The following is a 14,340-nucleotide window of genomic DNA, read 5'->3' on the forward strand; positions in this document are numbered from 1 at the left end:
TGGTCTACAAAGTCATCTAAGCTAAATGCCAGAGAAGCTTACAGTACAGCCTGCGCTTTCTTGCCTAGTTGTCATTTAAAACTGGACTCCCCCCTGCCCCCCAACGATTTTGTTGTGTAGCCCTGGCTGTCCTGGAACTCACTCTGAAGACCAGACTGGCCTCGGACTCAAAAAGACTCTCCTCCTGCCTCTGCCTCCCAAATGCTAGCATTAAAGGCATGTGCCACCACTGCCTGGTTAAAACTGGAATTCCTAAAAGTAGATTGTATACTGGTTTAAAATGAAGAAAACTGTGTTGTTTGCAGCAACATGGATGAGCATAGTGGATGTTGTGTTAAGGGAGATGTAGCCAAGCATAAATCGCGCGTGAACTGCTGTGTTCATGGAAAGACGAAGGGAGCCTGTCCGTGTGGCTGGATTAAGTGATGTCCAGTCGACTAATGAGCACAGCTTGCGTATTTCTGAGGGTGGTTCCAGAGAGGATTAGATTATGAAGGTTTCAGCTTAATGAATACTTTGATCCATTGATGGATTCAAAGTTTTCATTTGTAACCATTTGGAATATGATGGGACCTCACTGAAGAAAGGCTTGGGCATGTTCTTGGGGGTTGTGTCTTGCCTTAGCTTCTTGTTACTGTGTTGCTCTGCTTCCTGCCTGTCACATGTGAAGAACCTTGTCTCCCAGATGCTCCTGCTACAGTGATATTCTGCCCAAGCATGTGCACCAAGCACCCCTGGCTGATCCCTCAGGAACTGAGCAAAGTAAATCTTTCTTCAAAAATTATTAATTTATGCCAGGCATTGTAGCCTTTAATCCCAGTGCTTGGGGGCAGGAACAGGCAAGCAGATCTATGAGTTCGAAGCCACCCTGGTCCACGTAGTGGGTACCAGGCCAGCCAAGGCTACATAGTGAGACCCTATCTCAAACACCACCTCCCAGAGTTGTATGTGTGTCCCTCTCTTTGTGTATGTGTGAGAGTGGGCATGTGCATCTACTTTTGGGTTTCTTCCTTACTGAGCCATATTGCATATTCCTCCTTTTAATTTGTTGTTACGTAGTCTGTACCTGGGAAAAGTTATACAAGGATTTATTAAGGATACAAAAATTAATTTTTTGGAGACAGGGTCTCATGTATCCCAGGCTAGCCTAGAACTCACTCATTAGCCAAAGGTGACTTCCTTATTTTGTGTGTGTGCGTGTATTTGTCTATACACCGGTCAAAGGACATCCTTTCATTCTCCTCTGGCTTCAGCATGTGCACATGTCTTGCGTGTAGTCACATACACATACTCATACCCACACCCTGCACTGTCTCACCTGTTAGTAGTGTTCAGTGGATGTGTTGTACAACATGGTGTGTCGAGACCTGTATTTCTAGCACACAGTTCTATTGTGTGGGGTAATGGCTTTTGTGTTGTACAGTAGATTGTCCCTGAGTTTTTTAATAGTTGTGAGTTTAGTGACAACAGCAAATGCTTTTGAAAGTTCATTAGAAAAATGAGTTCCCTGTTTCCAGATATCTCTCCGGAATGAGGGTTTTCAAGTAGGTCAAAGGTTGTCTTCTGAACAACCAGTGGTCATAATGCTTCCCTGGGTGTCCTGGAAGCTTAAAGTGTGACTTTTGTTGGGTCCAAAGAGATCCCTCCATACCACCTTTCTTATTCTTCACTAAATACATTGTGAAGAATACATTTAATTTTTTAATTAAAATTTTAATTTTATTTGTATGGGTGTTTTGCCTGCATGTATGTCTGTGCATGAAGTGCTTTCAGAGGCCAGAAGAGTGTCAAGTTCCCTGGAATTAAAGTCACAGATGGTTGTGGGATGCTATGTAGGTGCTAGGAATTGAACCCAGATCCTTCTGAAGAGTAGCAAATACTTTCAACCTCTGAGCCCTCTTTGGTCCCTGCATTGCATAGTTTATTGTATACTTTCATTGTATATTTTTGTGGTGCTGATCATGACATCCTCTGCCTCAAGAATACTAGGCAAGTGTTCTGCTAATGAGTTGTACCTATTTTCCTTTTTTGTGACAGCATCTCGTATTTTCCTCTTGCTGGCCTCAGAGTCAATCTTGCTTTTCAGCTTCCAGGCACAACTTGTTTTGTAACTTTCAGTTTTTAAAGATGTAACTTTCAGTTTTTAAAGATGATGCTTCATGTAGCCCAGACTAGTCTTAAACTATGTAGCTGAGGATGACCTTGACTTTCTCATCCTCCTTCCTCTACCTCCTAAGTACTAGGATTAGAGGTTTGTCCTGCTGTGCCTGGTTCACGTAGTGTTAGGAGTGTAATCCAGGCTTTTGTGATTCTCTGCTTATTTTTAATTACATGTAGAGATGTACATGTCAGTGCAGATGTCTGCAGAGACCAGAAGAAAGTGTCATGTTTCCTTTGATCTGCCTGATGTGGGTGCTGGGAATTGAACCTAGTTCCTTAGGAAAAACAGCCACTCTTTACCACTGAGCCCTCTCTCCAGACCCCGCCCCCCCCACGTTGTACAATTTTGTTCTGTTTTATTATTTTTTTTTCAAGGTAGATTTTCTCTGTAGCTTTGGAGCCTGTCCTGGAACTAACTCTTATAGATCAGGCTGGCCTGATCTCACAGAGATCTGCCTGCCTCTGCCTCCCAAATGCTGGATTAAAGGCATGCGCCACCACTGTACAGCTTATACATTTGTTTTAAGCCTTTATTTTATGTATACAGTGTTTTGCCCTCATGTATGTCTGTACACCGCATACATGGTGCTCATGGAGACCAGAAGAGACTATTTCATCCCCTGGGACTAGAGTTACAGAGCTAGTAGTTAGCCACTGTGTGGGTTAGCACGTAGTGACTGGAGGAGCAGCCAGTGCTTCTAGCTGCTCATTGTAAAACCTTCATACTTTCTTGATGCCTCAGTATCCCTCAGGCAAGTCTCTCAGACGTACTAGTGTGATAAGGACGGTCTGTGCCTGAAGTTGTTTTCATTGCCACCACTGATAGTGACCTAATTATCAATTAAATCCCTCCACAACTTTTGCACCCAGACTCTCAGGAAAGACTCCTGTGTTTGTCAGTGACAGAAATGCGAGAGAAATGTGCAACATTGCTCTCATGGAAAGATGAATTTAGGCTCACTGTTTTAGAAGTTTCAGTCCGTGATCTTGTTGCCCCGTGGATTTAGGCTTTAGGTGAGACTGAGCATCAAGATGCAAGAGCGTGGTGAAGGAGGTTGTGTTGTACCTCTTGGCAGCCAGAACAGGAAAAACCACAGGATGGGGCCAAGGACAAGACACACCCATCAAAGGGAGTCCCCAGTGACCTACTTCCTCCAGCTGGGTCTCCCGGAAATATCTACCATCTTTCAGTAAGGCTGCCTGTGACGGTTTATACTGATTTTCTACCTGATAGTACCTAAAATTGTCCAGGGAATGAGCCTCTGGGTATACCTGGGAGAGATCAGGCAGATTTGGGCGGGGGCACCCTGAATAGACAGCATGGTTCTGTCTTGGACTGGGAGGAAAGTACCGCGCGCAGCACTATCCACGCCTGCTTCCTGACTGCCTCAGGTCCTGCTGTCGTGACTTGGCCAGGGTCGGCTGTACTCTAGAACTGTGAGCTGTAATACATTTTTCTTCAAGCCACTTCAGTGGGGATGTTTCTTCACAGTGACAGAAACACTGATGAGGTCAGAGCCTTCTGGAGCCGTCAGTCTGAAACCCTGCCTCCGAACATGCAGTTTTAGGAATCGTGCTTCCGACGTGAACCTTTTTTGTAGGCCTTCACTTTCTCTCAGCTGTCCTCCAATTTGCTACAATTCCTTTGTTGTGTGTGTTTCCCTGTTTTTCTGTATGGTGTTTCTCTCTAGCACCTGTGAATAAATCTTCAGTTCACATCATTTCTCCAGTCTGACAGAGTGATCCTCGAAGACCTCATGAAGACTCACTCTCCAGTTTACAATATATTGACCAGTGCCCTAATTTTCTCTTGAAACATTTGATATTGATCATGGTTGTCATTTGTCCTGTTAGATTTTGTGTGTTTGCACTAATAGCCTTGTAGTATTTCTTCCTTCTAATTTTTTCAAAAATTCATTAATTTATTATTTGTTTTGGTTCAGTCATGCTATGTAGTCAAGGCTGCCTCAGCCTCCTTTGTGCAGGAAATACAGGTATTCACCATCACACCTGGCAGGTCTTAGATGGTGGAGCTGAGTGTTAAGCACATTTAAAAGACTATCTGAGGGCTGGGGAGATGGCTTTGCAAGCAGGGAACGTGGGTGGGTTTGAGTCCCTAGTACTCATGTTAAAAAAATAAGTTGGATGTGGTGATGTGGGCTGTAACTCCAGTGCCAGAGGGATGCAGAGACTAGACTCCTGGAGCCCACTGCCCTGCCAGTCTAGAATACAGTCTGGTCTAAATTTAGTAAGAAATACTGTCTCAAAAAATAAGAGCCATAGAGGAAGATTCCAAATAGCAATCTCTGGCTTCCACATATGCCTGCACAGGCAAATACAGCCACATATATAAGTAAATAAAAGAGCTTTTTTTTTAAAGACTTACAAAATTAATTTTTCCATTTATTTTGTGGGTGTTGTGAGGTATGCTTATGCTTGGGCTATGGAATAAGATAATATCTCAACAAAACATACCATCATGATTGGGGATATTGTGGGAACATACTTACTACCATGCATGAGGCCTTACGTTCTATCCCAACATTGGCTCCTGGCAGCTAAAAGCATGTGTTCGGCCTCCCAAGACAGGAGCCATAGTTGACAGTGCAGCTCAGTCACCCACAGATGATATTGTGGTTCCTTTGATTTTACTGGGTGTCTTTCCCACTGTAAGGAGCGCTGCTACTTTCTGTATCTGAGAGGCCCCAGCATGGGTTAGCAAGGGATCAAAGGTCAAGATTCTAGGGATAATTGTAGTGGGCTCTGTTTGTCCTTGGAGTCTAAGTGTGATTTTTTTAAGGACATTATTTAGTCTAGTGTTTGGGATCAACTAGAGAGTAAGCTGCATAGGGATTTTGTGAGGGTGGATTTTGTTGGTGGCTAATGGGCTATGGATCTCTTAGGGTTTGGTGAGCACTAGGTAAGATGTGTTCTGTTGGATCTATAACATCTCATTTGTGGGGAGAGAACGTACGCCAGTGTGCATGTGGCAGTAAGGAGTCAGCTCCCTCAGTCTCCCATGTGGGACACAAGATTCAGCAGTAAGAACCTTTGCCTGCCAAGCCATCTCATTGGCCCTTATTTATTTATGTGTATGTGGGGGTTGGATACTGGGAATTGAACCTGGGGTGTGACATGTGCTAGGCAGGGCTGTGTCACTGAGCTACATCCTTAGCCCTCTTTCTCTTTTTGAGACAGGATCCCACTAACTTGCCCAGGCTGGCCTTGAACTCATTTCGTAGCCAAGCTAGCTTTGAGCTTTGATCCTATCATTGATCCTGTCATTTTGCTTCAGCCGCCCCAGTAGCTGGAATTACAGGTCTGGGTTTGTTTTGTTTAACTATTGCTATTTGGCCCAGACTGGCTTTGAAGTCTTCTTACTTCTGTCTTGAAAGGTTTGCAAAGCCTCCCCCATCATACCTGGTTTTCATGGGCTTTTGTGTGTGTTTTTAAAGTGTTAATCTTTAAAATACATATGGCAAGGTAACAATAAAAGAAAAAATGAAGGAAATTGTTGAAGAAATGGAAAAAAAATCTTGAAAACAAAAACATCAACCTCTCTGGCTGGGGATTCAGCTTCAGTGGTTTAGCATCATGAGAAGAGGGACTTCAGTCTATGCCAGCACTCAGAAGGTAGAGGCAGGACTGTGTTCAAGGCCAACCACATCTTCCTGTTGGGCGGGAGGCTGGATAGAGAAGAAAAAGGCAAACTTAATACTTATTTTATTTCTAAAACACCTGGTACTCTTTACTTTAAAAGGTCTGCATACTGAAGAGCTGGGCGGATTCCGGCCAGTCCTTGACTCTGTACCAGTATGAACAGGAAAGGGCATTTATTATTTTATATATATTATTCTAGTGTTTCCAACCAAGACTGTAGTGCTTGAAATGTGCTCTGAGTTGGTGTGTGTGTATGGTGTGTGTGTGTATGTGCAGAGGTCAGAGGCAAATATTGGGTGTGTTCTGCAGATAGTGTGAGCTGCCATGTGGGTGCTGGGAATTGAACCCAGGTCCTCTGGAAGAGCAGGCAGTGCTCTTAACCACTGAGCCATCTCTCTTGCCCTCAGTTCCTTTAAAAAGCAAAATCCCTGTCAATTCTTATTCTAATCTCTTGTCAAAGATGATGCAGCCAGTGTTAGTTTTCTTTCTGTGTTGCTATCTTGTCCCAAACCAGTTTGCAGTTTTGTGCTTCCTTTGTGTATATATATGCAGGACTTTCTCCTCCCCTGCTTGATTTTCCCTGTAGCACTTATGTTATGATTATATTTCCCCATAGGACTTCTAGATCTTTACAGAACAGGATATTTTCTGTATCCTTCCCTGCTCTGCTCATGCCTACCACAGGAATAGGACTTCCTAATAATTTGCTGAAAGAATTAAAGAATAAGCCAGACCTGAAATAAACTTCCAGTACCTACAGTAAATGAAATAGAAGAGGTAAGATTATTTGTAATAATGTTTTTATTTTTAACCCGTATATTGAAAATACCATTTTAGTACATAATAGAAAATTTAGATGCTTACTTTCTTTTCCAGACATTTGATTTATGTTTATGATAATGAGGTTAGTAGTTTTAAAAGACTTGGAACCTGGGGGTATAGATTAGTGGTAGAGTATGTGGTTAGGTTACATGAGGCCCTGGGTACAGTTTACAGTTTACACAAGACTGGGTATGTAGCCCCATGATAGAGTGTTTAGCTAGCATACACAAGGCCTTGAGTTCCGAGCACCACATAAACCAGACATGGTGGACACATCTGCAGTTCTAGTAGCTGTGAGTTAGAAGTAGAAGGATCAGAAGTTGCATGGTGAGTTCAAGGCCAGCCCTTATAACACACTATATGAGATACTTTCCTTAAAAAAGAAAGAAAAGAAAAGTAAGATAGATTCAAATAGACAAGGTTTTCCAAACTTCTTGTTTTATTTTATTTTTTTTTAATAAATATTTATTTATTATGTATACAATATTCTTTCTGTGTGTATGTCTGAAGGCCAGAAGAGAGCACCAGACCCTATTACAGATGGTTGTGAGCCACCATGTGGTTGCTGGGAATTGAACTCAGGACCTTTGGAAGAGCAGGCAATGCTCTTAACCGCTGAGCCATCTCTCCAGCCCCCCTTGTTTTATTTTTTGAGACATGGTTTTTTTTTTTTTTTTTTTTTTTTTTGAGAAAGGGTTTCTCTGTGTAGCCCTTGCTGTCCAAGAAGGTCAGGCTGGCCTCAAACTCACAGAGAACTGTCTGCCTCTGCCTCCCGAGTGCTGGGATTTAGGCATGCGCCACCCCTATGTCCCCAGTTTTTGTTTCTTAACTTGGTATCTTTATGTGAGGCCCTAACTTACGGTCTTCCTGCCTTGGCCTCTTAAGTGCTAGTATCAAGTGTGTGACATCGGGCCTTGCACCAGACATACTTAAGAGTTGTCAAATAGCAGTCATGTTAATTTTTAAAAACATTTCAGTTTTAGTTTTTTAAAATTAAGTCATAGTATGTAGCTATGAAGTAGTCATTTACATATGGAGTAGTGAATCCTGAGTAGTGCTGTGGTGGGCCCATGTTTGGTCATGTTAGGGATCAATAGTGGTCATAGGAAATCAAACTTTCTGGACAAACTCAGCTTCATCAAGTCTCGGTTCATTTCCAAGCAGGTAATACTAGACTAGTGCTGCCTGGATGTGGGTGTTTAGTGTGGGTAACATCTACTGATACCTGCTGTGTAGGATGGTTATGATAACATGGGAGTTAGATACGTAAAGGTGCTAGCACAACTTCTGACAAAACTGATAAATGTAAATGAGTATGGCTATTGTTAGTAAGTAGATGTTTGCTGGTGGGTTCACATATATTATCTGCAGAGAGTGAGCACTATTGTGTGATGTTTGCTGACTGACGTTCGATGTTGTTGATTAATGATTGATGTGAACAGGACTCCATATAACCCTGTATTAAGAGGAATGGAGATTGCCTCTGTCCACTTAGATTCATAAGCTGTCCCGAAGTGATCTTGGCCTCAGGGAAGGGAGTGTTCAGGCACATTTCACCATCAGCATCACGGGATGGCAGCCATTGATTTGTCCCATGGTAAGTCCTTGTTGAAGCTCTTTTTTAGACTGTTTTAGGTCTCTCCTGTACAGCAAAGTCCAGTGGGCAGGGCTTCAGTAGTCTTGTGTGTTCATTCACAAAGAGCTGAAATGGGTCACATAATAGTGCTCTGTGATTTAGGGTCCCGGTGTGTATGCTTTCCGAAGAGGTGCTGTATAATTGTCATGTGTTCTGTCACCAGGGGCAATTTAGAGTCATGTTTTTCTTTTTACTTTTTGTTTTATTTAATTATTATTGTGTGTATGTATTTGTGTGAGTGAGGGTACATGTGGAAGTCAGAGGACTTTTTTGGGAGTCAATTTTCTCCTTCTGTTGTGGAATCCTGGGATCAAACTCTGGGCATCAGGTCCGAGCACTCAGACTAGCCTGATGGTGCCATCTCACCAGCCCCAGAGTCAGTTTTTTTCACACCTTAAGTTTCTCTACTAAGTGAGAACACTCCCTTCCTCAGCAGGTAGCACAGTTCCTAGCCTGCTTCCCTGACTCCAGAGGAGACGGAAGTGCTTTGGCATTTCTTGGTAGGAACATGTATTTATGTGGTATGATGAGTGTGCAGATCACAGGGGAATGCCATACTAGAGTGAAATGACTTCATGGCTCTGGGATTTGATGCCGTCTTTCTTTCCTATCAGGCCTTCTTTCTAGAGAGCCTATCTACATCTATGAAGAAAACACAGAGGTAGAAGAGACAGTGACTGACAACCAGGCAAATTGTTACCAGGTAAAAAGAAAGAATATCATTCTACCAAATAGAATTTTTCATCTGTGATCTAGATGTTCTTCCTTCTGGAGTCTAGAATCTAGACAGACTCACCCTCCAGGATTTAAAGGAAATGCATTTTTCCTAGGGGCTAAAGTGTGTCTGATAGATTTTCCTAGGGAGCAGAGCCTTATATTGGTGACATGTTACCTTGCAAACCATACTAACATTTCTGTAATTGCTGCGTACTGTGTTTGCTTGGCTGGGGATTGAACCAGAGCCTTTTTAGCCTTTTTAGGCACATCCTTTACCACTGAGCTGTATCCCCAATCGACTAGGTAATCTTTTTATTTCTTTGTTTTATTTAAGGTCTGGCTATATAGCCTAACCTTGAACTCAATAGTCCTGGCTAGTCTCAGCCTTCCTCCCCTGTCGTAGACCTCTACTTACTAACCCTGAGCCTCATGTGATACCTATATGTTTTTTGTTTTCTTGAGTGCTCTGGCATATGATAAGACTGACAAGAGCACCCTTTTCTCAGATGATCTACTTATTACATACTGCAGTGAGACAGTAGGACCAGAAGAGCATCTCTCTGGCTGTGCTGGTAGAAGTCATGCTTAGGAAGTGCTGCTGAAATCATGTGACAGTAGAAGGTCAGCAGAGTGAGGTTAGAGAGAGTTCCTGGGGCCATTGATTCCTGCAGCTGGATTGAGGCTGATCTTGAGAACCATGGATAAGTATTAGGTCCACCTTCCTAATTTTCCATTGAGTACTAGCAAGACTCAAACCAACATATGTGTGATGGTTTAGGATTCAGTGACCTTCGATGATGTGTCTGTGGAATTCACCCAAGATGAGTGGACGTTACTGGACCTGACTCAGAGAAACCTGTACAGAGAGGTGATGCTGGAGAACTACGAAAACCTGACCTCCGTAGGTAAGGCTGCCACATTCCTCATTACCTTTTATGAAACAGGCACATACTGCATGCTTCTTAATGTGTTAGGAATTGATCGTGTTAATTATGAGTATAATGGAATGACAGGTGCAATTTTTAAAATGAAACTGCTTTTGTGTGTTGGTGGGATGGAGGGACTCACACCTTTAATTCCAGCACTTGAGGAAGAGGCAGAAACAGGTAGATTTCTGAGTTTTAAGGTTTATATAACAAATTCCAGGCCAGGCTGAGAAACCAGGGCTATATAATAAAAAAAAATTAATAAAGAAAGAACAAAACAAAAAACCCAACCCAAAACTGACTTTTTGTAAGCACGCACATGGCACATGCTGTCATGCAGAAACCAGAGGGGGGCATTTGTTGTTTTCTTCTATCACTACCTTATTCTTTTGAGGCAGGCTTTCTCCCTGAACTAGAGCTCTTGTGTTTTCAGCTACTCAGCCCTATCAATCCTGCCTACCCCGCACACCCGCACAGGACTGTAGTTACAGGCATATTCAAGACCATGCTCAGCTTGTTATGTGGGTTTCTGAGATCAGAACTCAGGTTCCTGTAATTGTGCAGCAAACCCTCTTGATCACGAGCCATGTTCCCAGCTCCAACAAATACAATTCTTACCATGATACATAATAATCCACAGTGCAGTTCTTTTCTTTTCCCTTTCTTTCCTCTCCCCTTCCTCCATCCAGTATACTCCCCACCCTCCTTCAACAAATTCATGGTCTCTTTTCATTAATTGTTGGTGTGTGTATGCGTATTCCTAAATATATAATTACAGTCTACAAAGTCTGCATAGTTTTACTTATATTTACGTTTTCAGGTTTACTGATTGGGTAACCGATTGCTGTGGTCTTCTCCCCTCTTAGCATACCTTGGTTGTCTGTAGTTCTCTATGTGGGGTTGAGACCTCATGAGCTTCCTTGAGCCCCTCCCATATGAGCCTGTCTGTTGGAGTTCTCCTTGACCAGCTCATTTAGAAAGTCATGTTCTCTGTAATTTATGGGTGTAGCTTCTGACATTACTAAAAGATATAATTACAGCAAAGTCTCTGATCCTCTTCTTCCAAAATATAGAAATGTCTCCTGAACCTTAGGTGCAGGAGTTGTTTTATAGCTGTATCCATTGTGACATCAGCATTTTGATGGGTTATTGTTTTCCAAAGAGAAGTCTCTTTGGGGGTGAGGACTATCCTTATATGTGGGATATAAGATAAATATGTAGAATACAGTTGGATTATGCTGATTTGCTAAGTGGTGACTGTAGGTTCTGCAGGATCCACAGTTTCCAGTATTAGGTATGATTTAATCTCAGGGAGTCTCAAGGCCAGTTAGAGAGCTGATGTTACCTCCAGGGTATGCGTGTCACTTTTCTGTCACTTTTCTGTCCTTACGGTTATCATGCCACGCTGTTTGTTGTTGTGGTTCAGAGGTATCATAGCTGGGTTGGACTCATTTGCTTCCGCTTTGGAAGCTTGCATGGCACCTTCTGGTACCATGAAAACCAGTTCTCACGTAGGAGACATTCAGTCGTTTCTGGATCAGGGCCCATGGGCCTTGTGTCTGAGGCGCTTGGTGTCATCAGCAATTGGGACTTAACCTTCTGCCTTTATGGGCCAACCAAGGGCAGCAACAATAATCTGTAGTGTTTTTGAAATCTCTTGGACAACCCTGTTCCACAACTCAAAAGTTCTCATATCCGATGTTGAGTTTTTGTTAGATGGTCTTGGCTATTTGAGGGTGTATTGTCAGTTCAGGTGGGAAAACTTCATTTAAACCGTGTGCCTATATTATACACACCAACTTAGGTATACAATGGGTATTTTTAGGTAGTCAATATTATGATTCCTTAAAGCTTTTTCAGAAATCCTTACTGTTATTTTACCCTCTCTCCTTCTGTATATTCTCCCTCCCTCTTCCTAATTAAAGCCCCTCCCCCATTTTTTTTTATTTCCCATTTCAGATCACCTAAATTCTGTTCTTTCTGTTACTGCCCCACTCGCCTGACTCTACCAAGGGTCCTTTCTACTTTCCTGGTTTCTACAGCTGCTCCAGGTTGTGTACTCATCTGGGTGCCTCCGCTCCGAGAACATAACATGTCTGTCATAGTTATATGGACCACATTTTCATTGATTAAAGGGCGTTTAGCTTGATTCAACTTCCTAGAACAGAGCAGCACTGAACATGGCTGAGCAACTGTCTGTGGAGTAGGATTTCAAGTCCTTGGACATATGCCAGGGAGTGGTATAGCTGGGTCATATGGTAGATTTATTTCAGCTTTTCGAGACTTCTCTACACTGGTTTCCATAGTGGCTGTGTCAGTTTGCAACCCACCAGCAGTGGATGGGGCTCCCTTTTCTCCTCTTCCCCTTCAGCACTTGTTACTGTTATTTGCTGATCTTTGTCTTTTTGAGTGGGATAAGATAAAATCTCAAAGTCATTTGGATTTGCATTTTTTCAATGCTAACGATGCTGAACATTTAATTTTTTTTCATGTAACGCATTTTGATTCTATTTTACCCTTCACTATTCCTTCTCAGATCCTTCCTAATAATGGACATTTAAAAAAGATATTTTTTAGCCATTTTTTTTCTTTTTTGAGAACTCTAATTTTGTTTTCTTTCTTTTGGAATTAAAGGTGTGCACCACATCTCCTGTCTTTTTCTTTTTTTCCTTACTCTTTTGTTTTCCTTTTTCTTCTCCACTTTTTTTACCCTTTTCCTTTCTCTTTCCTTTCCCCTCATTGTGACTTTCTCTTATTTGGCAATAAAATCTTCCGTGTATAGTCCAGGCTGGCCTCAAACTTGGAGTTCTTTGTCCTCATCCTCCCAAGTTATGAGATTTCAAGTTTCATACACCACTTAGTAGACTTGTTTAGGGGTGGGGGCAGAGATGAAATCTCAGGGTAGTGAAATGCTAGTAAATGCTCTATCCTTGAGGTGCAGCTCCTCTTGAAAGAGTATATTAACTTGCATTTGACTTTCAGGGGTCCTTTTTGGGACACAGAAATAGGAACATTGTGTTTGCTTTTATGGTGCTAAAAATTGCTCTTAGAGCCTTGGGCACGTAAAGCAGGCATTTACCACTAAACTACATCCCACTCTCCCCTGTATTTGTATTTTTGCTCATTTTGAACAAATTACCTTGCTTTCATTTGAACTGTGATTTCCTTAGCCGTATGAAAGTTTGTCATCTTTTTTTGAAGCTTTTCCACTCATGTTTCTGTGTATACAGGATGTCAGTTCTTCATTCCTAGTCCGACCCCCTGGTTAAAACAAGAAGAAGAGTTCGAGACGGTGGAAATTACAGTTCCTCAACGTGAGTATGCATGTAGAAATCTGTTTGAGTTCAGTATTATCAACCATAATCAAGTTTTCTTACAACTTGATTAGAGCCATTTTTCTCAGAGTTTGAGATATCTTCCATTTTACATAATCTGTTGTTTCTCTCTATTCATGCATAGCTGTGGTCTTACAACACTATATGTTCCATTTCCTAAGTTTACTCCTTCAATATTAACTGTTTTCCCAGACCTTTCTGACTTTCCTGTTGCTGTAATTGCTGTAGGATCAGTTTGTAATACATAAAATGTTGACTCTACTTTTTTTTAAATTTTATTGTTTTTCTTTTTTTTTTTTATTGCAGCTTTTTGTTCTTGTTTTGGAGATGCTGGGAATTGAGCGCGGGGTCAGGGCCTGTGAGGCAACCATTTTACCCACTGAGCAGTTCTGTCGCTAAATTTTTGTCATAACAAAATTCTTAAATCTGTGCAGTTACTTTCTTTCACATGTAGGAGAGAGTGTGTATGTCTATCTGTCTGTCTGCATGTCTGTGTGTGTGTACACATCCCAGCACACCTATGGAGGTCATAGAATAACTTTGGAGTCAGTTTTCTCATTTCCAAGGCTTGAACTCAGATTTTCGAGTTTGGTAACAAGGTGGTCTCCACCTTTTATTTTGAGACCAGGCCTGTCACAGACCTAGGGTTTACTAACTGGGTGAGGCTGGCTGAGCAATGCGCCTGAGGGAATCTGTCTTTCTCTGCTGCTCCAGTGCTGGGATTATTAACACCTATCACTATTCCTGGTGTTTCAAAGTGGGTTATGTAGGGTTCAAACTCTGTCTTCTTGCTTTACCAACTAGCCATCCCCCCTGCTCCTCCCTTTTCCTTGTTTTCTGTTACTAATTTTGAAAGTGTTGTAATATAGCCCAGGCTGCTCTTGAACTTAAGATTCTCTGGCTTTTGCCTCTCAGGCCGTAAGATCACAGTCGTGCATTATCATGTCTGTCTCACTTCATTTCCTCATCTCTTTGTTTTCCGCCTTAGCCGTTAATGTCTGAGCCATCTTTCCAGCCTTCATTTTTATTTTTTTAATGTGCCTAATTTGAAAAGAAGGACAAATAACCCTTACCACCTTTGAAT

At 42.1% G+C, this 14,340-nt stretch overlaps 1 protein-coding gene across 2 annotated transcripts in view; it reads left to right on the top strand.

Annotated features, from left to right (window-relative positions):
• The window catches only part of LOC142846345 (uncharacterized), a 31,205-nt gene that overhangs the window by 11,115 nt on the left and 5,750 nt on the right, over positions 1-14,340 (top strand). Inside the window, exons 3-7 of one of the 2 annotated variants that reach the window (XM_075966724.1) lie at positions 6,437-6,597; positions 8,085-8,239; positions 8,893-8,981; positions 9,774-9,900; positions 13,152-13,235. In XM_075966724.1, the coding sequence (XP_075822839.1) occupies positions 8,215-8,239; positions 8,893-8,981; positions 9,774-9,900; positions 13,152-13,235 (325 nt within the window). In that variant the 5' untranslated portion in view covers positions 6,437-6,597; positions 8,085-8,214. The remainder of the gene's footprint in view (positions 1-6,436; positions 6,598-8,084; positions 8,240-8,892; positions 8,982-9,773; positions 9,901-13,151; positions 13,236-14,340) is intronic. The other variant, XM_075966725.1, reaches the window with a different exon arrangement.

This window comes from Microtus pennsylvanicus, chromosome 3 (genome assembly GCF_037038515.1).
Source record: "Microtus pennsylvanicus isolate mMicPen1 chromosome 3, mMicPen1.hap1, whole genome shotgun sequence".
Lineage (NCBI taxonomy): Eukaryota > Metazoa > Chordata > Mammalia > Rodentia > Cricetidae > Microtus > Microtus pennsylvanicus.